We start from the raw sequence: 27,941 nt of genomic DNA on the forward strand, positions 1-27,941 counted from the left end.
CCCACTGTCAGTGTCAGCGTTTGGGACGCCGTGGAATTTACGTGTTTGCGTGAAAAAAGTCGCGAGTTCGGTGGAAAATCGCGGAAAAGCAGGGAAAATGGTGATTTTTGATATCTAAATATAGTGCAGTGTCCTCAAGAGTAGCCCAATGGCTGATTCGGATTGGAAGAAACGTGTGGGAATCACGATAAACTACAGTTCCGGCGAAGACGACGAAAGGTGATTTTTTTTGCGCAATCACTTCTTTTTTTTTTCTCTTCAACCACTTCACGGGCTCTTTTTGCCCACAATTCCGCGGGTTCTTGGCGGGGAAAGGGCCGCCAGAGGTGGCCAAACAGGTGACTGTGCAAAAGGTGTGATAAAATCAAATTAACTGAAGTGCTGGGCTCCAATTTGGAGGAGTCTCCGTGACGTAACGAGCATTTTCCCAGGAAAATATCCAATCTTCCGGCTTATCCTGCTCGGAGGTCAATGTAAGGTCTAGTGGGGCATTGCAAGAGCCCAATTAATCAGTGCATGAATGGCTAATTAACCCGATGCAGTGGCACTTCCGGAAAGTCGCTTCACTTTCACTCCCACTGCCCTGCCATGGGAAAACCCATTCGGCTCCATCAAGAGCAGCTCTTTCGTGGAAAAATCCCCTCTGTCAGTGTCTTTCGCCCATTTTCACTTGGCTCGAGGAGTCTCTCGCACAAATTCCTTATCGTTATCTATTTGGCCATTATCGCGATGGGTGTATAATTGTGATTAATTAAATAAAAAGGGGGAGGAGAGCACCGACTGAGGAAAACAATTGATCACACACTTTTTAGATCAAGATGTTCTGGAGGCATTTTCCGGGGGGCTTCTGGGGAGTTTTCTGGGCAGAATGTGGCTCGGGCGAGTGGAAAATCGCGACTGATGAGCATTTTAGGTGATGAAAGTGCCGGAAAAATTGCTAAACAGAACTTTTCCCAAGGGGTTAATCAGCCGGGGAAATCGGTGTTTTTTATTTAAGATTTTTATAAAGATTTTACTAGATTTTACTAGATCTGCTTTTCAAGGAGACCCATAAAATCATTTCTTTTATAAAATATTCTTTACACTTTTTATATACTCGGATTTGTGTTTTGTTCTTTTTATTAAAATCACGCGAAATGTGTGAAAATACGTGCTAATTAATGGCAATAAATATTTTTACATAAAAAAGAAATTAAGGTTCTCGTCTTGAGGGCGCCAGCATTGATTCACATTTATCTCTTCAGACTTTATAAAACTGTCTACACATTTTAAGAAAATTTTGTCAAAAGTTTACTTCAAATTGATAAAATTTTCCACATATTGATTGGTAGGGATTTTTGACAAAAAGCTTTTTTGAAGAAAATTTGTTTAGTCTGTAGGTAATTTCTTCAAAAAACGCTTTCAATTCGAGGTACTTTTCTTCAAAAAAATTATTTAAAAAATAAATAGCTTACATCAAAAATTGTTTTCAATAGTATTTTTGAAAGAAATCAACACGATGCTAGATTATTTTTCATGAAAATTTGTTGTTCGACGGCTTGAAGAAGTGAGAAAAATGTTTGTGGAACTTCCTTAATGGTGTCTACACACTAGAAGCAATTTTCGTCGAAAATTGCCTTTTTTAAAAAAAATCTGACGTTTTTGCCTACAAGGATAGGGGAAATTTTCTTTAAAAAGGCATTTTTTAAAGAAATTTTTGCTAGTGTGTAGAGGCCATAAGACCTCTACAAATTGGTTCCAATTTTCGTCAAAAATTGCTTTTTAAGGAAATCGTCTGCACTTTTGTTTGTGGAAACGTCAAAATTCTGTCAAAAAATGCAATTTTTGACGAAAATTGCATGACAGGATTTTGACAATTACACCTACATCAGACAATTTCCTTCAAAAAATTTCTCCCAATGTGTATAGGCCTTTACAGTCGTGCATACAAATTTCTTCAAAAAAACATTTTTTTTACAAAAATTGATCACAATATCTAGAGGCAATAAGATACTTAAAAATTTTTCAACAAACTGTCAAAAGTTTTTGAAGTAAAAGAAATTTTCTTTCAAAAAATATTTGATATATTTTTTGATAAAATTTCCTTCAAGTAGGAGAATTTCCATCAAAAATGTTTTTTGAACTAATTCGTCTGCACTTTTGTAGGTGGAAACGTCAAAATTCTGTCAAAAATGCAATTTTTGACGAAAGTTGCTCCCAATGTGTAGAGACCTTAAGAGAAATTTTCTTTCAAAAAATATTCGACATATTTTTTGATAAAATTTCGTTCAAGTAGGAGCATTTTTCATCAAAAATTGTTTTTTGAACTAATTCGTCTGCACTTTTATAGATAAAAATGTCACAATTCTGTCAAAAATGCAATTTTTAAGGAAAATTGCATGACAGAATTTTGACAATCATTGCAGAGAATTTCCATCAAAAATTTTTCCCAATGTGTAGAAGCCTTTACAGTCGTACATACAAATTATTTCAAAAAAGCATTTTTTTTGACGAAAACTGCTCGCTCACAATATCTAGAGGCAATAAGATACTTAAAAATATGTCAACAAACCGTCAAAAATTTTTGAAGTAAAAGAAATTTTCTTTCAAAAAATATTTGACATATTTTTTGATTAAATTTCCTTCAAGTAGGAGCATTTTTCATCAAAAATTGTTTTTTGAACTAATTCGTCTGCACTTTTGTAGATGAAAATGTCAAAATTCTGTCAAAAAATGCAATTTTGACGAAAATTGCTTCCATTCCGTAGATTGTTGTTGTGATTTTGTCTTTGCGGACAAAATGGGCGACTCGGGGCATTAATTCAAAAGTTTTTTCCTCATAAGGGAAAAAAGAGTAGTTTCACGCATGCATTCCTTTTTCAAATACACTTTTTTTTAGATAATAAATAATTATCTAAGAACTATACTGTGTATTCTTAGATACACAGTTAAAAAACTGTGTAAAATTTTACTACTATAATAGTGCAAAATCGATCATTTCAGTTGTTTAATTTAAAAATGTTCAAAAAATGCACAATAATTTGGTAATTTATTGTCACGTCATTGAAAATTACCACTATATAGTTGAAAAATTTTCAACAACGTTGTTTAATTTGAAAATGTGTAAAATTTTAACACTAAAATAGTGTGAAATCGGATAAATTAATTATTTAATTGCGATCTGTGTTAAATTTCTTACTATTATAGTCATAAAAAATTTTCGACAATGTTTTGTAATTTAAAACTGTTGAAAAATTCTAAAAATTACCACTATTAAAGTATGATTATAGTTTTTCATATTATTATAGTGTGAAAAAATACACAACTTTATGGTATGTATTGTCACACGATCAAAAAATACTGGAAAGGCCTATTCATTAGCCAAGGCACAAACCTTTTATCGGAAAGATTTTTTCATTCAATGAAAGCCAATAGTCCTAAATTTTGTTTAACTCGTTTTTTTGGTTATTTTCTTTTCCATTCGACGATTTTCTAGTTAGAACTGGAAATTTACCCATGAACATTACCAATTATCTCATATAACATACCATTTTTCTTTTTTAAACCGATCCGAGACACATTACCATTTTTGAAATAGAGCAGCAAGATTTTATTAGCTTCAAAATACAAACAGAAGCCAAACTATATTTCTCCAGAACAATTTGACCTCTATTGACTAGAATTCGGATGAAAATTCCATCAAACAGATAGGAGATTCGTGAAAAATTTATTTGACGATAAGATTCTAATTTGTGAAGCTAAACAATTGACAGCCCGTTTCAGCCCTATATGGCTTCATTGTTAATATTTTTACCGATGCCGTTTGATATGGACAATCGAATCTACGTACGACCTGATAAGATTATTACTCTGAAGTATGTTTTTTACAACTCTTCGTAACATTAAAATTCCTATCACTATTAATGCTTTTGAATTGCCCGGCTGATGAAAATTACATAATTCGGAGTTTTATAAACAAAAGTCGAAGAATTTTACTGTCTACAAGCAAATTTTATTGTAAATTTGAGTATTTGGACACGATTTTGTACATTTTCTGGAAATTTTAATGCTTTAAAGATGCCGCAATCTATTAATTTTAATTTTATTGTCACGATCAAACCAATTTTATCTAATCTTTTTGTCGATTTTTGTGTCTGCTTTACGAACAGATTCTTCCGTGCAAAAATACATTCAAATTCCTATAAAATGTCTAATACAGTAGACTCTCTCAAATTCGGGCATATAGGACCGAAATGTCAGCCGAATTAGACAGAAATTCGGGCGACATGTGCATATAGATATTGAGTTTACACACTGATATATATCGTAAATTGGATGAAAATCCCTCAATAATGCAAAATCACATCAAAACTAAGACAAACCATGCCAAATTTTAGCATATTTGATTCATTTGATAATCATAATCAAACTTGAAAAATGACAACAAACTTTTTTCAAATGTAACCGCTGCCCGAATTTAAAAGTAGCCCGATCTTAAAAGAGCCGAATTTGCGAGAGTCTACTGTAATTCGGTTCATAATTCTGAATTTTAGCATGACGAAAGATGAATTTTTAGGTTATGTCGAACATAACCAAACAATCCTTAGAAGTTTCTTAAGCAAAATAAAATCTAAAGAATACTAATATTCATGTAGTAGGACATCGTTTTGTAATATTATTGATAGATTTAAAGTTCTTCAAAAAATGAATTGTAAAAAATATATTAGAAAAATAGTAAAATAAAAAAATTGAAAAATAACCTAAATTATCCTTATTAAAAACATAAAAAAATATTTTCTTGTTAGGAACAATTTCAGAGTTTCTCTTATTAATATCTGAAAAACTTTTGAAAATTAAGAATAAACATAACCTTACTCTTCAAAATAACCTCTTAAATAAATACGAAATTTTTCTAGAATGTCTAGTGACTTTCCGGAACGTAACATGCGGAAAGCCACTTACCGATTATTTGATCAAAGATATCTTAGCGCAGGAATTAACCAAGCTTCTTCAAAAAAGCTTCAGCGGTATAACTCTTGGCTCCACTGTCACGATTGTGAGTTCGAATCCCACCCGGTGCAAATGATTGAAGCTTACGAAGGGACTATTTCTCATACACATTGTAAATCCAATAAATAATTGTAAAGTGATCAATGTACAAAATGGCAATAAAAGCCCGGTACATCAAAATAAACAAATAATAATAATAGGGAAAATTGATCATACTTCGTACGATCCCTAGCTTCGTAATGACTAAATTTTTCCTATGTTTCTCAATAAATGTAACTTATCGCACTGATATTTTAAAAACTAGGGAAAGTGTCCTGTTTTTTTTTTAAATATATTGCGGAGTCACATTTATTGAGAAACATAGGAAAAATTTAGCGAATACGAAGCCTGGGATCGTACGAAGCATGGGTACTTTACAATATCTTAAATTTGGACATCCCTATAGTTTATAATTATCTACAAGAATTGGATTTTTATCGGGTCTAAATAATACAGAAAATTATTTTTCTCAGAATATTAATATTTTTCTTTGGGAGCCCAGAGTCCCTATAAGTCGCTCTGCAAAAATTCAAGATCAAATCTTCCGGAATTCCTTGCTGAAATTTTTTTTTCATTTTTTTCACGAATTTACTTAGTTACATGCAACTCAAAAACCATTAAAAAATACTTTTAAAAGAATTTTAAGTAACCTAAAAAATAGGGTTGATCTTGAAAATTAGTCACACAAAGTATTTTTCATTTTTAGCTGAAATATGCATTATTTTCTGCATTTTTTTTTGCTATCAACGCTCTTTATTTCCTCCCGATCAAGTTTCACATTGACGAAGAATCAAATAGCATATGCGCAAATATTGAATGAAACAGCTCAAAAGAGCTTAAATGACAAATTGTTTCTCTAAAATATTTTTTCTCTGACCTAAAAAGTTTCTATTTGTTTTTTTTTCTCGGTATTTCTAAAATTATTTCCAAAATAAAATTGAAGTTATTTGGTGCTTGATTAACCCCTTTGAGTCATTGGCGTCTCCGTGGCACAATATCAAATGCAGAATTGTGATAAAAATCCTTTTATGCGGACAGTTGTAATCGATTCTGAGAGTCGCATTTTTGCTTATGTACAACAACAACTAAAAATAAATACAGCGAGCTATCTTATCTCATGGTAATTGCCTGGGATTTGATCCACTCGAAGATGGAAATGGGGTTTTGAAAACTATAAATGGACGTACGGATGATTTGTAATTAGCATTTTGGCGTTGGATGTTTTTCTCGGGAGACCCACAATCAAAATTGATCTGAAGAATTTATTTGTTGGTTGGGAGCAGTTTGGGCGATTGATGATGAGAAAGTTCAAAGGGAAGAAGAAATCGTGAGTTGTTTGTTTAATGAAAGCCTCAAGACACTTGATGGATTTTTTTTTGCTGGCGTTGCCTCTTATCAATTGCGAGGAAATTGCGAGGTGGATTCTTGATTAGTTTTTGTCTTTCAAACAGTGTCGAGTTTCGGACTAAAGCGCCTCCGATTGAGAGGGGCGTCGACTGTGGTGAATTTGGACCGGTATCCTCAACAGATGACCTTCTGACGCGCTACGAGGAATATGGAAGTACTCCTCCGAGGACTAGGATCAAGATAAAGAACAGGGACTGGGAGAGGAAGCAGAGAATGTGAGTATTTAAAATTTTATAAAAAAATGAACACGTTTATATACGCGGATCTTGACCTGGATCAGTTTACATGCAAAAGGATTGGATTAATAATTCTGTGTGATAATTAATCCAAGTTCTCATATTTTTTTCCAAGAAAACAAACATTCGAAGATCAATTTCGAAAGCCAATTATTATTATTATTATTTTTTCCTTATTACTTTTCTTTTCGTCCTAGGTCGACTGTAACTTTAAGTACTTATTAAGTACTTATTAAGTCCTTATTAAGTACTTATTAAGTAATTAATAAGTTATTAACTCAAAGAGGTTCCAAAATATGGCCCTAATTTTATGGGTTTGCATCTTAAAGTAGAGATTGCATTAGATTTTTCGCATGATGACCTTTTTTGTGAGGTTAGAAATGACAGAAATACCATTTTAACTTTCTAAATAATTTTTCTTGATGAATTTCTAATAACTCAGTGTAAAATTTCAGTTAAATTATTGTCAATTGGTAGGGTAAAATGGGGTAATTTGGAACCATTGACAATTTGAGACATTAGAGACTTTCTCACTGTTTTACGGCATTATTACACTTGCACATTAACATTTTAATGTGATTCACATTAATTGTCGCTTGTGAGCGTCCAAATATGTTATTTGTGTCTTTGAGTCACTGATTATATTCGAGATTTTTCTATTTATTGATAAAGAAGTGGACTTGGCCTGCAAAAATAATTTAAAATTACCTAAAGCATAAATATTTTTCACATTAAAAAATTAAAGAGAAAATCGCATTAATTTTTCGCATTAATGCTATAAATCAATTTAAATCAAATTTTGCAGGCCAAGTCTACCTTTTTATCAACAAATAGATAAAATTTTGAATATAAAATGATTCAAACACACAAATTACACATTTGGACTCTCACGAGCAACAATTAATGTGAATCATATTAAAATTTTAATGTGCAAGTGTGATAACACAGTTAGATATTCAAAAGAAAGAAATCTTAGCCTTTTCTTGTTAAATGTATTTTTCTTCTATTTTGCGGTCTTTGTTTTCTCTTTGCTCATCTGAAATAGCGAGAAAATCTTAAGTGTGCCAAATTGTTGTAAATGGTTCGAAATTACCTCACTTTACCCTACTAAAGAAATGCTTTCTGATTGTTTCATATCACCCAAAGAGTTCATCATCAGAACAATGTATCAGAAGTAAAATCCGAAAATGAGGTTAGGCTTTATCCATTCTTTTTTCTTTTTACCTTTTTTCGGCTATCAGTTTTTCGAAGCAAGCTGAAAAAAATCACAAAAGTAATTTGTTTTTATCGTTTTTCCACTGAAAACACCAAACTGAGGTTAGGTTGTCCATTAAATGTCACTCTGAGTTCCATTTCGCGTGGTTAGAAAATTTTTTGGAAGCGTCTCGGTAGCTCAATGAGCAAAGTGTTGGCTTTGTGACACAGAGACCCTTGATTCGATCCTTGATCGAAGCGCGTCTGGTGAATAATTGGAAAACAGGTTTACACAGTCTTTAGAAGTCAGTAATTAAACGCAAAAATATCAAGGAGCAAATATGATAAAAGGGGCCAAAAATGATTTGTAATGGAGCAAAAAGAAAAAAATGATAAGAAGAGATGAGGAGGATCGACTTGATTGAGTCCGACAGCCAAAACGTAAAACGGAAGAAGAAGAAGAAGAAAATTTTCAAAGACAAATGGAACAGGTTCCCTTCTATTCAACACGACGAGTTGGATTTGCCCTTTATAACGACAAAATTAACATAAATTTTAATGTAATGCGACGATGACGATATAATGACCTTAATATGACTTAATTTTTAATTTTAAGGAGTATTGGAACATTCAACTGATCCAACTACTTAAAAAAAAATAAAAAAAAGAAGATGAGACAACTGTTAACGCTTTGTGGCGAATAGTGATTTTTTTCTTAATTACACAATTAATGCCCCTAAAAAGTCCTCCAGCCTTTAAAGTCCTCAATTAAGCAGTTTGTGTTAGGGGCTGTAAAACTACTTTCTACTAAGTACTTAATTAAGTACTTTGGACTAAGTACTTAATTAAGTACTTTTTGAGTAGTTGCCCTGAAACACTTTTGCCTCCTTGGTATAATGCACACGTTGCTCCAAGCTGTCAAAGAAATTCTCGGGTCCGAAAAAAAGTCCGCAAATTCACTTCAGTAACACAGAATACCCACAGGAGAGGTCTTTGGACTAAGCGTCAATTTTACAGCCTATTTTCAATGCCAACGATTCATAAACTTCAAAAATTATTTTATAAATGAGCTCCCAATAGTGGGGAATTTATATCATATTCTTCCAATCCGTTGTCACATAAGCCGGAACTCTCTTTATTCCGGACTGCTGCCGAACGAGCTCTTCAAATCTATCTGACGAATTTATGTGATCAATGAGACGGTATATCAGAGTTTGGTATCCTTTGGGGCAACTTCCACTGCCGTACTCACATAAAAACTGCGAAAGCTAGAAGTCCCAAAAAGCCGAAATTCCGAAAGAGACAAAATTCCGAAAGCCGAAGTCCGAAAATCCGAAATTCCGATTGAGACAAAATTTCGAAATTTAAAATTCTAAAAGAGTCCAAATTCCTAAAACCAAAAGTCTGAAAACCGAAAGTCCGAGAAGTCAAAATCCCAAAAGAGACAAAATTCCGAAAACCGAAATTCTGAAAGAGACAAAATTTTGAAAGCCAAAAGTCCGAGAAGTCAAAATCCCGAAAGAGACAAAATTTCGAAATCCGAAATCCCGAAAGAGACAAAATTCCGAGAGCCGAAATTCAGAAAGAGACAAAATTTCTAAAGCCAAAATCCCGAACAGCAAATAATTTCCTTTTGTCCCAACAAGCCAAATAAAAGTATTTCCCCAAAATTTGACTTCTCGGGATTTTGGTTTTCGGAATTTTGACCTTTTCGGGATATAAATTTTTAGGGTTTTTACTGCGAACCGATTTTCTGAGATGTAAAATTGATTGAGATTGAGATTGTAAAATTGATTGTTTGAGATGTAAAATTGATTTTCTGAGATGTAAAATTTTAGTCCAATCCGTCTTTGACATTTATCTATTTCATTCTCAATTTTAAGTTCTAATCTTTGCCACCAGATGGCACTATTTTTGCCCAAACATTGCCTTAATTAAGGACTTAATAAGTAACTTAGTAAAGACTTAAGTTATGCACTTCAGTAACAGTTTACATTGTGTAACTCGGGCGTGATAGCCGAAGTATGTCCTGTTCGAATATCGTGCGAATTGCCTCAAGTGTCAAAATGTTTGCGTTTGGCCAGTCTCCACTTTTTTGGGGAAAAAATGAAAGCAACAAGGCTCACAATATTCCTTTCTCATTACTAATTCCGTTCTTAATTACTGAGTAACTCCTTTGACAGCCTTTTACTCTGGCAGTATTTCATAAATTTTTATAACCTTGCTCGAATTTTTAGTACGAAAATTCGAAATTCTGTTTGAAACTTTCGAACATCAACGATATTTTTTTTGTAAGAAAAAGCTATTACTTTTTAGCCAAATAGTTTGACAAAAGTGAATGTTTTTTCTATTTGCCTAATAATTTAGTTATAAATGTGAGGTTATGATGAACATAACCTCAAAAAAATTATTCAAAATACAAGTGACATAAATTTTAGAATTTTCGATACTTTTCCATTTTAATCCAGTTTTTCCAATAAAATAAGATAAGATTTGAGTTAATTCAATGTGGCAGTGAGTAATTGCTGTAAAATTTGTCAGGGAGGGCAATGGGAAGAGGAATGCATCCCGGATGACCCGTTCAAGGGTCAATCGGCGGAATACCATGGACTGTGCCATTCTCAATGAGATGTTTGTGGAGGATGAGCACAAGAGGACTGACAAGAGAGCCCTTCAGCTTCAACGGGAAGCTGATCGGGAGATTAAGCTGTCAGCAATGGCCACAGCGGCTGTCAATCAGCTGCAGAAGCGCAATTCCCGGCCACTGAGCAATGCCAGTATCGAGGAGCGTACAGAGAGCCTTCCATTGGCCAATGTGGCTGCTGGTACTGTGGGCACAGGGCCCACAATTATTGAGTGCTCAAACAGATACATGAGTGTCCAGTCGCGTCCGGTTGGATGCAGAATGTCGGCACCACCGTCGGCCTTTGGGAACAATCTCAGGCTCGATCAGACTGACATGCCCAGAATACAGAATCGCCAGGAGTTCCATGAAACTTTTGCCAATCTCATCAAACTGGGCAGTGTGGACAAGCAGGAAAATAAAGTAAGTGAATTATGCAGATTTTTTTGAAGAACTTTTATAGGTTATGTTCAATTTGTTTTTGACTTAATTATTGTTTTTTATGTAATTAATTTTTTTTAAAAAGTTTTTTTGAGGTGTAAGAAATCAAATCTTTTGGTAAAAAAAATCCATTTTTGATTAAAAAAAAAGTTTTTATAGAGGAATTCCGGGAGATTTGATTTCGGTTTTTTTCAGAGCGACACTGGGTTTTTTTTTACATACCGGGTTTTAGTGGACATTTCAGCAAATTTCATTCTATTCAAAATGTCTGCAAAAGAAAATGCAAGTTTTGCAAGTTGCAAATATTAAAATATTAAAAGCTTTCTATTTTTTAATTTTTAAATAAAAAAAAATCCGAAAATATTGGTTTCAAAACGAATTTACACACGAAAATTTGAATTTTCTTTTGCAATCATTTTGAATGGAAAGAAATTTGCTGAAAATTCCAGTAAAACCCGGTATGTAAAAAAAAAACCCGCAGTCGCTCTGAGAAAAACCGAGATCAAATCTCCCGGAATTCCTCCAAAAAACTTTTTTTTGTGAATCAAAAATAGTCTTTTTTCATGAAAATATTTGATTTAAAGCTGACTTTTTAAAAACTACTTTTGTCTTTTGTGCGATATCAAATCTCCCGGAATTCCTCTAAAATACTTTTTTTGTGAATCAAAACTGTATTTTTTTTCACGAAAATATTTGATTTAAATCTGACTTTTTTAAAAACTACTTTTGTCTTTTGTGCGAGATCAAATCTCCCGGAATTCCTCTAAAATACTTTTTTTTTTGTGAATCAAAACTGTATTTTTTCACGAAAATATTTGATTTAAAGCTGACTTTTTTAAAAACTACTTTTGTCTTTTGTGCGAGATCAAATCTCCCGGAATTCCTCTAAAATACTTTTTTTTGTGAATCAAAACTGTATTTGTTTTCACGAAAATATTTGATTTAAAGCTGACTTTTTTAAAAACTACTTTTGTCTTTTGTGTGAGATCAAATCTCCCGGAATTCCTCCAAAAAACTTTTTTTTTGTGAATCAAAACTGTATTTTTTTTTCGCGAAAATATTTTATTTAAAGCTGACTTTTTAAAAACTACTTTTGTCTTTTGTGCGAGATCAAATCTCTCGGAATTCCTCTTAAAAACTTTTTTTGTGAATCAAAAATGGATTTTTTTCATGAAAATATTTGATTTAAAGCTAACTTTTTTCAAAAACTACTTTTTAATTTTTATATGAAGAGTTTTTGTTGAAGTTTTCGAATGTTCCAGTCGGAAAGTACTCTTTTGTGTTTACAGCGCCTCTGGTGTTGGTTATTCAAACTTCATTACTTCTTGAAAGATGTAGGGAATTCCAAGACCTTTCTTTTTGTCCCTATCAAGATTAAAATCAATTCAGTAGAATCGGAACTACGGTTACTTAAATACAAAAAAATGAAAAAATAGTTTTGCCTATTTTAAGGGGCAAATATGAATTTTTAGAAAAATAGAACAAATTTTCGTGAATTAATAGCCCAAGAGCTTGATCTCAAAATCATTTTTTGTCAAGACTTAATTATTTAGCACCTTTACGGAAGATTTCTATCACGACTTTTGCTTCAGCTACTCAGAAATATTCCATGAGATCAAATGGACGGTTTTGTTGTTTGTTTTTTGTTAGCAGCTCTCCCATGAAGAGTACAAATATCAAACCGAACTACAAGACTTAATCTGGCTGGAGCTTCAGGCCTGGCATGCCGATCGGACGCTGGAGCAGCAAGATAAATATCTCTATGCTGCCCGGCAGGGTATTGGGGATCTCCTCAATGAGATCATGTCGTACAGATTTCAGCCCAAATTCTCTCGTACGTCCAGCATTGCAAGTGATACAGACAGTGGAATGGCTTCAGACTCGGCCAGTTCCACTCAGGATGGTCGGTGTTTGATGAGCTGTGGAATGAATCAGCCCTGCACTGGCTGTCTGTCAATGTACTGCAGAGATTGCCAGGATCAGCAGGGTCTGGCAATGAAGCAAGTAGAGGTCCTGCTGACGAGATTGGAGGCAGCTGAGGCACTCTTCCCATCAACTCAGGCCCTGGGCCAGTGCTATCCGATTTATAAAAATGAGGAATTTGTGGGAAGGGTCAAGGCCATGTGTCTTTGGTACAATATCACGCGCCATCAGAGGCTGAAGTTGATGATTCTCGGGAAATTGATGGCAAGGGCTCAGAATGAACCTTTTGCCTGGCCAGTAGCTTTCGAGGAGCGTCACAGGTAAGATTTTCCGAAAAAAAAATCTTTGACATTTTCCAGCGGCGAACCTAGGTTGAAAAAGTGTGAAAACCGTGAAAATACCTTTTTTCTAGAAAAATCTTATCAAAAATAAAATAGTTTTTTTTTTTAGATTTTTCAATACAAATTACAAATCTTACTTGAAAAAAAATAGGCCAATGCCGAGAATTGAACTCCCTCACAGTGACGAAAGGTGGAAGTCACGCTCCAAAAGTTCGGTATCAAATCTCGGGACAACCTGATTGCAAACTTTTTTTTTACCACAGAATATTAGCACTGTAAAATAGTTGTGACTTTTTCAATCAGTAAAGTACGAGAATCAATAATATATTATGTTATTAGCAAAAAAATAAAAAAGCATTGAATAAACGACTAGTAAAAAGTCAAATTTGGTCAGCTAAAAATTCAAAACACTCAGTAAAAAATAAAAAAGGCAGTAAAAAGTTAAAAAGGGCAGTAAAAAGTGAAACCTGATCAACAAAAAATAAAACATGATCAACAAAATGTAAAAAATGATCAGTAAAAAATGAAAAGTGGCAGTAAAAAATAAATAGTGGTCAGTAAAAAAATTAAAATTAAATTAAATTTAAATTATGAGCAAATTAAAAACGACCAGTAGAAATATTCTGAAAAAATTACTGAAAAAATGAAAAGCAATCAGTAAAGAATTAAAAACGAGCAGTAAAAAATAAAAATTGGTCAGTAAAATATTAAAAATGGTCAGTAAAAAATAAAAATTGGTCAGTAAAAAATTAAAAATGAGCAGTAAAATTTAAAAAGTGGTCCGTAAAAAATAAAGAATGGCCAATAAAAAATGTAAAAAATAAAAAGTGGTCAGTTATAAAAATAGAAATGAGCAGTGAAAAATAAAATATCGTCAGTAAAAAATAAATATTGGTCAGTAAAAAATTGAAAATGAGCAGTAACATTTAAAAAGTGGTCCGTAAAAAAAAGTGATCAGTAAAATATTAGAAATCGTCAGTAAAAAATAAAAATTAGTCAGTAAAAAATTAAAAATGAGCAGTAAAATTTAAAAAGTGGTCCGTAAAAAATAAAGAATGGTCAGTAAAAAAAGTAAAAAATAAAAAGTGGTCAGTTATAAAAATAGAAATGAGCTGTGAAAAATAAAACATCGTCAATGAAAATTTTTATTAATTAATTATTTTTTTGTTTTTAAACATTTTATTTTTTACTGTCCGCTTTTTATTTTTTATTGCTTACTTTTAATTTTTTGCTGACAAAATATTATTTTTTAGTGCTCATTTTTTATTTTTTTGCTGCTAATTTTTAATTTTTTACTGCTCATTTTCATTTTTTTGCATATTTGAATATTTTTACTGATCATTTTGAATTATTTGCTGATCAAATTTAATTTTTTTGCTGACCACTTTTAACTTTTTACTGACCATTTATTTTTTTCTCAAATTAAAATAACAAAATAGCAAAATTCCGTAATCAGATATTCCGGAGTCTTAATAATTCTGGAACCCCGTAAATTCAGGATTTGCAAATATTCCGGGATCCGGAATATCCCAAGATCCCGTAAATTCCAGATTTCGACGATTTTGTTTTGCTGTCGGGGTTCCAAAAACGCGGATCCTGAAATAGCAAAATTTCGGAATCTGAAATATTCCAAAATCTTAAAAATCCTGGAATCCTGTAAGTTCCGGGCCTTGTAGATCTAGGAATTCCGAATATTCCGGGATATAGAATACCCCGGGGATTCCGGAAACCAAAATCCTGGAATAGCAAAATTTCGCATCTCAAATATTCCGGGATCTTAAAAATCTTGGAATCCTGTAAGTTCCGGGCCCTGTAAATCCTAAAGTTTCCCACTTTTCTTTTGCTGTCGGGATTCCGGAAACCAAAATCCTGAAATAGCTAGGTGTGTTTGTCCCTTTGGCTCTCTCTAGGTTCGCTGCTTTCTCCAATTTAAGTGAGATTCCTATTAATCTCACTTTGTGATCTTTAGGAATTCCACGGTAAGTTTGCAGGATACAGTGGATTCCGGAAGGGATTCAGTGGATTCCAAGAAGATTTCCCCACCCAAAGTGCAGTTTACACTGGACGAAACCAATGAATCCGGGAGTTCCAATGATAGTACAATTAGTGAAGAGTCAATGCTTAAGGAATCCACCCCAACGCCACCTGTAGGGGATTTTGGGAAGCTCGTGAATGAGGTTAATCTCTTCAGTAGAGATCCCGCAAGCCATAGCTCCCCCTACAGGAAGTACATTGAGAATGTCCTGAAGTCGAGAGGCCTGGGAAAATCTCTGAACTTCCTGCACAGACTTCACAATGTTGTCCTGAGGAAGGCTCAGATAACCCTGGAGAAGCCTGGAAGTGAGGAATCTGACAGCGAAGGAGAACTCTTTGAGATGGATTCGCCTATCATTGAGCCTCCGTTGGAAAAGGAGCAGGAAGAGGAACTCAGGAGATATGGCATCTGGAGTCCGGAGTATGAGCAATTAGCCCTGCCCTCGTACATCCCGGCCTTTGTCTTCCTCTCGCTCATTCCAATGGAAGTTATTCATGAATTTCTGAGGTTACGCCTGGAGACGAGGCCAGAGAAGCCCAATCCATTGAGCCTGGAGCAGTTGATGAAGGAACTAAGGGAGGGACTCATCCTGGCCATAACGCATCGCGAGAGGTACAATAAACATATCACAACGGCGCTGTGCGAAAAGGAGCCTGAACTGGAGAAGTACATTGGGATTCTGGATGAGTTTGACAAGACAGTGATGAAGGTAATGGAGCTGTACTTGGATTATGTGGAACAGTGGGTTCTGATTGCAGCGCCAGAAGGACATCAGAGATCTGCCTTGGACAAGGAATGGATGTTTACGAAACTGGTTTGCCCAATGATTCCCGGACAGCATTCCAGTGCAGCCAGTAGGTTCTGGTAGGTTCTCTAATAATTTTTATTTCATTGCATTCATGACGAAAATTTCATGTCCGCCATTTTGAAAAAAGTACACTTTTTCCTTTATATCTGAATTTCTATGGCTTGGATCGGACCAAGATTTCAGTATGTCAAAGCTGAAACCAAGACCTTTCTAACGAATGGTCAATCTTTACCCTTCGGATTTTCTGCTCTGAGCAATCGAAGGTCAAAAGAAAATTTTTAACTAGGGTAATTGTCCTAATTCAAAACCATTTTCAGACGCTTTAACTTTGACAGAAGATTCAAAAAAATTCTTTAAATATAATTTGAAAACTTCTTAAATACAAGAAAAACACACAAGTGCAAAATGCTTCTATTGGAAACAAATTAATCTAAATGGAGACAAGAGAAAGTTTCTAATTGGAGACAAACAGTGTTAAGTGAAACCGCGACGAAAGGCTTCCAAAACCTTGAGTTGCTCTTGAGTGCAGGATATGTTCTTATTCCTGTTATTTTCTCCTTTCTCATCTAAAACAATAAGAAAATCTCTCCAAAAAATCATATTTTCGGGATTTCCTATTGAAGCATTTGCAGACATTTCAGAAAAACCCTTTTTGTTCACGAAATAGATAATTATTATTTCATTTGAAAAGTTCATGTAGTCGTTAACAATAAAGATTAGCACTTAATTTAACCAAAATTAGCCAGAAATATGACAGAAATGTTAAACAAAACGAATAAACAACAGTCACTATGAAAAATTAAATGGTGTAAAGGTATACTTTTAATTTTTCTGACAAATTCACAAATTAAAATTTGTGAATATGAATGGATTTTCGCTTTATTTATAGCAAAATTAACTAAATAATGAAAATGAGGTATAGAAAATATATAAATATAATAATTTAGTACTGTATTTATCATGAAAACAGTGATGTTTCCATTTAGAGTAGCGAAAAATTTCCACTTAGAGCAAGTTTTGAATTAGCTTTATTTACTCTAACATGTCAGTTTCGCGATCTATTCTTACTATTTGGACAAAAGGAATGTCCGTCCCATCCTGTTACATGCCATTCTGTCTGATCCGCTCAGTCCTGTGCCGTGCTGTGTCTCCTATCCCGTTCTGTGCCGTGCTGTTTGACTAGTCCTATCCTGTGCCGTATTGCCTGACCCTTCTCGTACTGTGCCGTGCTGTCCGTCTCGTTCCGTGCTGCTTGGCCCGTCCTGACCTCTGCCGTGCTGTCTGTCCCGTCCCTTGACGTGCTGTCTGTCCCATTCCATCCTAGGCCGTTCTGACTGTCCCGTCCCGTCCTGTGCCGTGCTGTCTGTCCTATTCCGTCATGTGCCATGCTGACTGACCTGTTTCGATCCGTGCCGAGCTGTTCGTCGCGTTCTGTCCTATGCCGTGCTGACTGAACCGTGTCGTGCTGTCTGTCCCGTGCTGTCCCGTTCCTTCCTGTCTAACCTGACCAGTGTCGTGCTGTCAGTCCCATGTCGTCCTGTGCCGTACTGTTTGACCCATGCTGTGCTGTCTGTTCCGTGCTGCCCCTTTCCTTCCTATCTAACCTGACCCGTGGCATGCTGTCTGTCCTATCCTATCCTGTGCCATGCTGCCTGACTTGTTTCGTCCCGTGTCGTGTGGTTTTATCCGTTCCGTCCGTGTTATCTGTCCCATTCCGTCCTGGGCCGTGCTGTCTGACCCGGGTCGTGCTGTCTGTCCCGTGCCGTCCTGTTCCTTCCTGTCTGATCCGACCCGTGCCGTCTTGTTCCTTCCTGTCTGATCCGACCCGGGCCGTCCTGTTCCTTCCTGTCTGATCCGACCCGGGCCGTCGTGTTCCTTCCTGTTTGATTCGACCCGTGCCGTCCTGTTCTTTCCTGTCTGGTCCGACCTGGGCCGTCCTGTTCCTTCCTGTCTGATCCGACCCGGGCCGTCGTGTTCCTTCCTGTCTGATCCGACACGTGCCGTCTTGTTCCTTCCTGTCTGATCCGACCTGGGCCATCCTGTTCCTTCCTGTCTGATCCGACCCGGGCCGTCCTGTTCCTTCCTGCCTGATTCGACCCGTGCCGTCCTGTTCCTTCCTGTCTGATCTGACCCGGGCCGTCCTGTTCCTTCCTGGCTGATCCGACCCGGGCCGTCCTGTTCCTTCCTGTCTGATCCGACCCGTGCCGTCCTGTTCCTTCCTGTCTGATCCGACCCGGGCCGTCCTGTTCCTTCCTGTCTGATCCGCCCTGGGCCGTTCTGTTTCTTCCTGTCTGATCCGACCCGGGCCGTGCTGTTCCTTCCTGTCTGACCCGTCTCGTACTGTACCGTGTTGTCTGTTCCGTCCCGCTTCGTACTATGCTATCTGACCTGTTTCGTCCCGTACTGTGCTGTCTAACCCTACTACAATACAACAACATTCTAGAACATTTAAACTTCGAAAGACAAAATCTAGGGGCACTGCAGTCACAAAAACCGATGCCCATAAACATAACCTCAAATATTTAAACTCCTCATTCTTATTGAAATCATTCTCATTGAGAAATTCATCCTGCCATGAGGTGATGTAGCTTTATCCATGGTTTTCCTTTGCTCTCCGTAACAGCATGATTGTGCGGAATCTGCTGAGGGCGATTGGGGTGCGTTTGGTGACGAGAGCCACAGAGTTGGATGATCAGATCGATGAGACGGCTCATGGAGAAGCGTCCAAATGGGAGATCCTGGCAATTTGTCGTGCCACTCAGTCGCTGTTCACGGAAGAACGTGAACGGGCTGTGAAGGTGATGGCATTTGCCAAGACTCTCATCCGGGACATTGAGCACTCGGATTTCCATCGGGATCACAGTGATGACTTCCTCAGCAAGTGCACTGGGGATGATTTTGTGTGCAGAGAAGTGAAGGAGGCGATTATAGTGCTCAAACGAGATGCACTCCAGGTCAGGGAGAAGCTGACGACGATCATTGAGATGGTGGAGGAGCGGTGCCATGTTAAGCATATTGCTGACCTGGATGAGATTGACAAGGTGGCTGTTCTCACCAGATCCCGTGAGATTCTGCATCAGGGATATAAGTTTGGCTTTGAGTACCATCGGGATCTGGTGAGGATGATGGAGACGAAGATCAGTACGTGCAAGGATAGCAAATGTGAGTTCAATTTGTCGCTGGGAATCATTGGATTTGCCAAGATGTGGATGAAATTTGTGATGGAGAGATGCGAGAGGGGAAGGGGATTGAGGCCAAGGTGGGCAGCTCAGGGTTTTGACTTTCTCATTTTGGCGTGTGATCCGTCAAATTCGCGGCATTTGAGTGAGAAGGAATTCGAGGAGATGAAGGCAATGATGGACAAATGCATTTCGCATGTGATTGGAATCACAACGGAACCTCAGAGGAAACGTCCATCGCCCAGATCGAGGAAGACCAGTCCAGCCAATCGGAATGCCACGCCCGGGAAAATGGGCATCTCGACGGGCAATCAGAAGAACCTCATGCCACAGATGAGTCTGAGGGAGGAGGCCGTGGGGATGTCACCCACAAGTGCTCCGGATTCTCCGGACATGATCCGGAAGCAGACTTCCTGTGACACATCCACAAATGGGATTTCCATCATTGTCCCGCAGATCACGAACTTTACGCAGCCTCTGCGGCAGGTTCGGGTCAGGGATGCTGTCAATAGGTTGGATCTGGAGCTGGAGAGCAAATTGAGGGAGAGGAATCTTATTGGGCAGATGAAGTCACTCAATACAAGTGACAAAGTTCACATCCGCTCAAGAAGTGTCACGTTCAGATGGCATCGAGGCATTAAGGTAGGTAAACATCATTTTCAGGGTCCCACTTATAATATGATTACCCCTTTTTTAAGAGAAACACGAAAACGTTCCTAGAAATGTCGAAATGCCAACAAGGAACAGGCGACGCTTTTAAGAAACATTGAAATTTATCTAGAAAAATATAAAAACGTTTTTGTAAAAAAAAAAACCGAAACGCAGCAAATAAACGTGAAAACGTTCTTAGAATTGCTAAAACGCAAATGAGAAACACGGAAATATTTTTAGAAACGCTGAAACTTGTCCAATAAATGCGGAACCGTTTCTGAAAAATACTAAAAGCATCAAATGAATATGAAAACGTACGTTAGAAACACAGAAACTTGTTTTATGAATACGAAAACGTTTTTGAAAAAACGAAACCCATTAAATAAAGATGAAAACGTTCTTAGAATTGGGGAAACGCGAACAGAAAGCACAGAAATGTTTTAAAGACGCCGAAACTTATCAGATAAACACAGATATGTTTTTTTTTAATGAGAAACAGATCCAAGAAACACAAAAACGTTCCTAATCATAGCCGAAACGTAAATGAGAAACACTGAAAAGTTTTAAGAACCGCCGAAACTTGTCTAAAAAAACACAGATGTTTTTAGAAACGGAGACACTTGTCCAATAAATGCGGTAACTTTATTGAAAAATCCGAAACGCATAAAAAAGCACGAAAACGTTTTCAGAATTGTTGAAACGCAAACAAGAAACATTAAAATATTTTTAGAGACGCCGAAATTGGACAGGCGAATCCAAGAAACGTGAAAACGTTCTTATGAATAGCCGAAACGCAAAAAAGAAACATTAAAATATTTTCAGAGACACCGAAACTTGAAAAGCGGATCAATGAAACGTGAAAACGTTCTTATGAATAGTCTAATCTAAACGCAAACAAGAAACATTAAAATATTTTTAGAGACGCCGAAACTTGAAAAGCGGATCCAAGAAACGTGAAAACGTTCTTATTAATAGCCGAAACGAAAGCGAGAAACTCGGAAATGTTTTTAGAAATACTGAAAAGGTTTTTGAAAAAAAGAAACCCATTAAACAAACACGAAAACGTTCTTAGAATTGGCGAAACGAAAACGAAACGCACAGAAATTTTTAGAAACGACGAAACTTATCTGATAAACACGGATATGTTTTTTTTTTTTAAAATGAGAAACAGATCCAAGAAACACGAAAACGTTCTTAAAGATAGCCGAAACATAAATGAGAAACACTGAAAAGTTTTAAGAACCGCCGAAACTCGTCTAAAAAAGCACGGATGATTTTAGAAATGAAGAAACTTATCCAATAAATACGGTAACTTTATTGAATAATCCGAAACGCATAAAATAAGCACGAGAACGTTTTTTGAATTGCCGAAACGCAAACCAGAAACATTAAAATATTTTTAGACACGCCAAATCTTGAATAGCGGATCCAAGAAACTTAAAAACGTTCTTATGAATAGCCGAAACGAAAATCTGAAACTCGGAAATGTTTTTAGAAATACTGAAAACGCTTTTGAAAAAGCGAAACCCATTATATAAACACGAAGACGTTCTCAGAAAAGTTTTTCAAAATAGCCAAAACGTAGATGAGAAACACTGAAAAGTTTTGGAAACCCCGAAACTTGTCTTAAAAAAACACGAATGTTTTTAGAAACGGAGAAACTTGTCCAACAAATGCGGAAAGTTTTGAAAAAAAACTCGAGAGCGTTCTTAGAATTGCCAAAATGCAATCAAGAAACATTAAAATATTTTTAGAGACGCCGAAACTTGAAAAGCGAATCCAAGAAACGTAAAAACGTTTCTAGGAATAGCCGAAACGAACTACCAGAAATTAGAAACGTAAATGAGAAACTCGGAAATGTTTTTAGAAATACTGAAAACGTTTTTTTTAAGAAACGGAACGCATTAAATAAACACGAAAACCTTTTCAGAATTGCCGAAATGCAAACAAAACATGGAAATGTTTTTACAGACACCGAAACTCGCCCAATAAATACGAAAATGCATTTGAAAAATTCGAAACGCGTTCAAGAAACAAAGGAACGTTTTTTAAACGCAAAAACGTTTTTATGAATGTCGAAATTTGTTCAATAAACACGAAAAAGTTCTTGAAAAAGCATCCAAGGAACAGAGAAACTTCTTTTAAAAATGTTGTAAGAAACGGAAACGGTTTTAGACATGCAGAACGCATCCAATAAACTAAATCGTTTTTGATAAAAATTCGAAAGACTTTCTTTCTTTTCAGGAAGCAAAGAAACGTTTTACGGAACGTATAAAACGATTCAAGAATTATAAGAAACAAATGTACATTTTTTCTTTTATGTGATACCCCTTTGCTAAGATTTTAGTTTTCAAACGGTCTAGAAAGCGTATTTCTCAACCAAATTGAACAAGTTTGGATTCGTCGGAAAGGTATTGGAATCACTGACAAATCTGAACTGGTTTTAAAGAGTTGCAAACCGGTTAACCGGTTTAAATCGGTTATAAACATGTAAACATAGAAAAAATTCGAAACTTTGGAGAAACTTTTCCGAATCCTTCCTTTGTAGATCGGCCAAGGGAGATTCGGCAAAGTTTACACTGCCGTCAATAATTCAACTGGCGAATTGATGGCCATGAAGGAGATTACAATTCAGCCTGGGGAGAACAGAGCCATCAGGCGAGTGGCTGAGGAACTAAAGATCTTCGAGGGAATCACACATAAGCACCTCGTTAAGTACTACGGAGTGGAAATTCACCGGGTAAGTAGTAAAAGTCCCTCAATCGTCAAAAGCTCGCATCCTGGAGGTATTTCTTTGGGTTTCCGCAGGAGGAACTGCTGATATTCATGGAATTGTGCTCAGAGGGAACCCTCGAGAGTCTCGTAGAGATGTCCGGGGGACTCTATGAGAGTCTCACGAGGCGATTCACCGCTCAACTCCTGTCAGCAGTTGGGGAACTTCATAAGCACGGAATTGTGCACAGGGATGTGAAGACTGCAAATATTTTTCTCACCAATGGGTCTAATTGTCTGAAACTGGGTGATTTCGGGTCAGCTGTCAAGCTTCAGACGCACACAACGGTGCCAGGGGAGCTTCAGGGATACGTTGGGACTCAGGCCTACATGGCTCCGGAAGTTTTCACCAAGAACAACACCGAAGGACACGGAAGGGCCGCTGATATCTGGTCAGTCGGATGCGTGGTGATTGAAATGGCTTCCGGGAAGGTAAGTTGATTTCTTCTATATTTTTACATTTTTCATCTGAATTTTCACGATTTTATTGATTTTTTGAACGTTTTTTGACCTTGGTTTTGGGAAAATTGAAAATTTCCGCTATTTGAAATTTTCAGGAAATTTATGAAATTTTTGGAAATTTTTGGAAATTTATTTGAAATTTTACGAATTTTTCATATTAGGGCGAAATTTTTGAATATTGACTCTCAAAATCATATTTATCTTAGTTCTACTTTTCAAGAATAGAAAATTTAGGCTTGGAAAGATAAGAAAATGTGATGAAAATTTAATCAAATTACCTTTTTTATGGAAAATTTACCTGATTCCTTTCAAAGGTGTTTTTATATCCCGAAAAATTCTATTTGGGCAGATTATTGTCTTATGTTCTCACTCTGGACATCATAAATGAGTCCCCTGATAGGCTGCAGAACAGATTAAAAAAGTGACGTTAGAATACTTAGATTATTATGCTAAGTTGTTTTTTTTTAACTACTCGAACTCCAAGAGAGATCAGTTTCCACAATCTTTGCATTTTTTTATCTCAATTCGTACGATTTTATTGATTTTTGAACGTTTTTAGACCCTTGATTTTGGGAAAATTGAAAATTTGCAACCTTTTGAAATTTTCAGGAAATTTTGGAAATTTACACAATTTTTCATAGAATGTGAAATTTTCGAATATTAACACTCAATACCAGAAGAAGGAGAAGAAGTCAGAATTAGTCTAAAATACCCCATGAATGACTCAAAAATGACGCGTCAAATAAGTACTTTTCAGTGGATTCCAGTGTTAATCAATGTTGTCAGTGCAGTGAATTCGTAAAGTTCCAGTTGTTTTCACGTTTTTTCTCAGTGATAAGTGAAATTGTGAGGAAAAGCCTCCTCCAGTGATTAAAAACAAGTTAGTGAAGGCAAAAATATTCGTGCAAAGTGCCTTGCTGTGAAAAAATTATTTACTTGTCGGACGGTTAAATCATCGATAATCATACGTCAAAAATCTGTGCAAATGTGAGTATCGAATTCCGAAAATAGTATTTTGGTCTGAAATTATTTTAAAAAAATTGATAATATATTTTAGTGTGTAGTGTACTAAGTAGTGAAGTTTAAGTTCTTTATTGGAAGTTCGTTGGTTGATTTTGTGTTAATACGGCAGAGAAAAGTCTCAAATGCACTGTGCGGTGTAAAATTTTTCTTGTGATTTTTTCTTCCGCAAAAAAGACCGTCATTTTGAGTCTCTTCGATTACTCAAATTGTAGAGTAATGTCTTATATCGAATTCTTACGGTCATATTCCTACCTCAATATTGAGTAATGTTTTTGAGTATTTGACAAAAAAACGTCTGATATTTAAAAATAAATAATTCAGAGTAGTTTTTTGGGTATTTTTTTTCTTCAAATGTTCCAAGAATAGAGTTATCATTTTTTGTTGTTTGGTTGCAGAAGAACATTTTAACTCTTTCCGGACCACAACATATCCAGCGAACGAATTTCAGTAAAACTCATTTTATTGTAAGTCTTAGTGGTCAAATATGATACTTTTGTAGCGAAAGAATTTTCTCCGCCTCTGGGAAATTGGAAAACTTATGGGTACTCTCGTCCCCAAAAGAACGCAAAGGATACAGTGCTGTCTCTCTATATGCACACTCTCTATATGCACAGCTTTTGTGTCGGTTGCATTCAAAATCAATTTCTTTACATTTTGACAAAGTAATAAAGAAAATTATTTTCTTGGTAACTAATTTTTCTTGTTTTTAATTTTCTTAATTTTATTTTTTCTGTCTCATATTATAGTTAAAATAACACGGGAAATTCTAGAACAATAAAAAAATGATAATTTATGAAAAGAAAGAAAAAACCGTTGGGAATTTAAAAAAAAAGTTGTTCTATATGCACCCAAACTGTGCATATAGAGAGACAGCACTGTACAAACTTCAATTTTCCCAAAGCCAATATTATCGATTTTGTAAACTATTTGTGCGTGTCAAAGGACTCCTGTACGATGTTGATCACTAAAACAAGAAGAATTATTGACCAGTATCTTGTGGGATGTCCAGGAAGTGCAAAAAAAGACACCCAGCTCCTGCTTGTAAACAGATTCCTCATAATATTTTACAAATAACACTTTAAAACACATTTCTTTCAACACGATGTTAGCTTTCTCAAAAGCATAAAAGACACTTCCTGGACAATCAGAATTCACCAAAATCAGGAAAAATAGGAAAAACTTCCCTGAAAGCAATCTCCCGCGATGCCAAATGTCAAAATTATCGGCCATATTGGCAAAAATTTCGCTCTTGGTTGGAATTTTGTTACAAGGTTGGTGTAAAAAAGCAAATGGCGGGCATTGGCGGGATAACCTTACATTTGACCTCTAGATTTTTGGGGACGAGAGTACCCAAAAATCTAAAATTAAGATTAAAATTAAATCTAAATTTAAGAAAAAATTATTTTTCGAATTTATGCAATCTGTAATTGTTAGTTATCATACTTATTGACCCCAAAAGGTTTTTCCTTATTCTGGTCTAGAAATATCAAAAAAGTCACAATATCTGCAAGGAAGCAGAAAATCGAAAATTCACAATTTTTGACCAAAAATGTCTAAGCTCAGGAGTTAATTAGGATCCTGCAAAAAATATCCTAGATTTGGACATCCTTATAGTTTGTACTTATCCAGAAGAATCGGATTTTTATCGATTCTAGATAGTTTAAAAAAATTGTTGTTTCCATGGGTACCCAGTGTCCCAAAGGAGACGAAAGAGTTAACATAAAAGTTCAAGACTTATTTTCACTAAAATTTGCCAGAAATATTGCATAAACGTTAAGAAAAAAACGAATAAACAATCAGCTAACTTATGTTTTTTTTTTTTGAAAAATGGTCGATCGATGAAATCTTTCGACGGTGAAAAGTTACACTGTCAATTGAGATGAGAATTTTAAATGTTAAAACTTGTTCATGTGAATGGATCTTCGCTTTATTTGGACCACAAGGAGCTAAATAATGACATTATGGCACAGAAAATATATAAATAAGAAATATTAGTACAATATTTATCATGGAAAAAATATGTTTCCATTTAGAGTAGAGAAAAATTTCCATTTGCAGCAGGTTTTGAATTAGCTTAATTCACCCTAAATTCAAAATTTGGGCCCGATCTCACGAGGTCGGATTTCACCTGTGACGACAAAAGCTGAGATTGTAAAGACTCTCAGCTAACTTAAGTCCTTATTTGGACAATTCGTAACCCCGGTTTGTAAGGAATCAAAGGTGAAAATTTCACAAATTTATATCTACGGTTCTAGTTCATATTTTAACCTAAATTTTTGTATGTGTGTTCGTCTCGATGAGCACTTTCAGATTCAAAGTCATTCTTCTCAAAAACGCCTTTGTGGATTTGATAAAATTTTAGAGTGTTCTAGGCTATGAAGTTTCCAAAAAATGGGAGGGATCCTTTCTGGTTTCAATGAAACCTGAGATACAGGGAATTAAATTTGACGTAGTTTTTCTTACCAGGCATAATTGAAATACATTTTGAAATGTTTTCAAAGAATAAATTTAATTAAAAGTAGTGTCTAATTTGGTTGAAACCGTTGAAACAGTTTAGATTTTGGCAATTTGAAAAATTTAATGCAATTTTGAAATAAGTGTTGGAATTTTACGAAATTTTCATCCTAATATTTTAATTTAAATTAAAAACTTAATGAGGAATTATAAATACTTTATCGTAAATTTAATTTATGAAATTTTCCATACTTTGAAATTTTGGTATATTTTTCACTTTGTTCATTATTCGGCTATTGAACTCTTCAAACTTGAAATTTAGCCAAATTCTTTCTAAAAAAATTATTTTGGCTTATGATGGCTTTCCTTTCTGCAGAGACCTTGGTCGCAGTTTGACTCAAATTTCCAGATAATGTTCAAAGTGGGAATGGGCGAGACTCCTGAAGTCCCGGACAGTTTGTCGCAGGAAGGGCATGATTTTCTCAAAAACTGCCTTCAGCACGATCCAAAAACTCGTCAAACGGCCAATGAATTGCTCCTTCATAACTTTTGCAAGGTAAGTCGAGTTTTTTTTTTAAATTTTGAAATTCTTTTTTGAGCAGAAATTGAACTGGGAATTAAATGGACTTTCTTGGCAGGTTGGCCTAGAGGATGACTGTTCGTGCGATGATAAAAGACAGCAGGAGATTCGACGATCTAAAAGACATAAGACCAAAACTTAAACAAAATAACTATTATTACCTCCACATTCTTCCCATGTTAGAATTTTATTTGTTACACTGAGAGAGAGTATCTTAATTGTTTCGATCAATATTTTATTCGGTCTGTTTCTTGTTGAATTTTATTCTCTACTTGCTATCCTTTCAGTAGCTTCCTTTTGAGCATTTTTATATCACTTTAATTGAGCTCAGGAGAGACACGTGATTGTTTATGGTTTTTTTTGTTAGGATATATTTTGTTTTTAGTGCTCAGAGGAAATTGCACGACTGAGAAAGTCTTATTGATTTTTACAGATTAGAGAGTAGAGAGAATTGATGCAATTGTGCCTAATTTAATCACCCGCTCAGCAGAATGAGAACAATGTTATTTTGTACAACACTAAAAAAAAAAAGGTATTTTTGTTATGAGCAAGAGATAATAGATTTTTCTTTGGTATTTTGTGCAAATATTCAGAGTAGACCAAGACACTTGAGAGTGAAAATAAAGATTGTTTTCCAAGGAAATTTTGGACTTTTAATCAATGATGAAGTACAGGAGCGATGTGCATCAGTTCAGTAGCAGGATGAATGTCGGATGGCCATTGCAGGGAGCTTTATGAAGCTCCTACGGGGTTTACAATTGATTACAGCGAAGATTAAAGCTTC

The 27,941-nt window shown here is 35.5% G+C and overlaps 1 protein-coding gene across 2 annotated transcripts; it reads left to right on the forward strand.

The window, feature by feature from the left end:
• Nucleotides 1-27,800, forward strand: LOC129798729 (mitogen-activated protein kinase kinase kinase 4). 2 transcript variants are annotated; one of them, XM_055842036.1, is made up of 10 exons: nt 1-219; nt 6,480-6,650; nt 10,407-10,911; nt 12,580-13,172; nt 15,163-16,092; nt 18,660-19,857; nt 22,415-22,606; nt 22,675-23,070; nt 26,954-27,133; nt 27,216-27,800. In XM_055842036.1, exons 1-10 carry the CDS (start codon nt 149-151, stop codon nt 27,297-27,299), a joined length of 4,320 nt encoding a protein of 1,439 aa, XP_055698011.1. In that variant the 5' UTR covers nt 1-148; the 3' UTR covers nt 27,300-27,800. The 2 variants fall into 2 exon arrangements, with proteins under 2 accessions (XP_055698011.1, XP_055698012.1); XM_055842037.1 differs by having other exon boundaries at nt 12,583-13,172.
• The last annotated feature ends 141 nt before the right edge of the window (nt 27,801-27,941 follow it).

The sequence above is a fragment of the Phlebotomus papatasi genome, chromosome 1, assembly GCF_024763615.1.
Source record: "Phlebotomus papatasi isolate M1 chromosome 1, Ppap_2.1, whole genome shotgun sequence".
Taxonomy (NCBI): Eukaryota; Metazoa; Arthropoda; class Insecta; order Diptera; family Psychodidae; genus Phlebotomus; species Phlebotomus papatasi.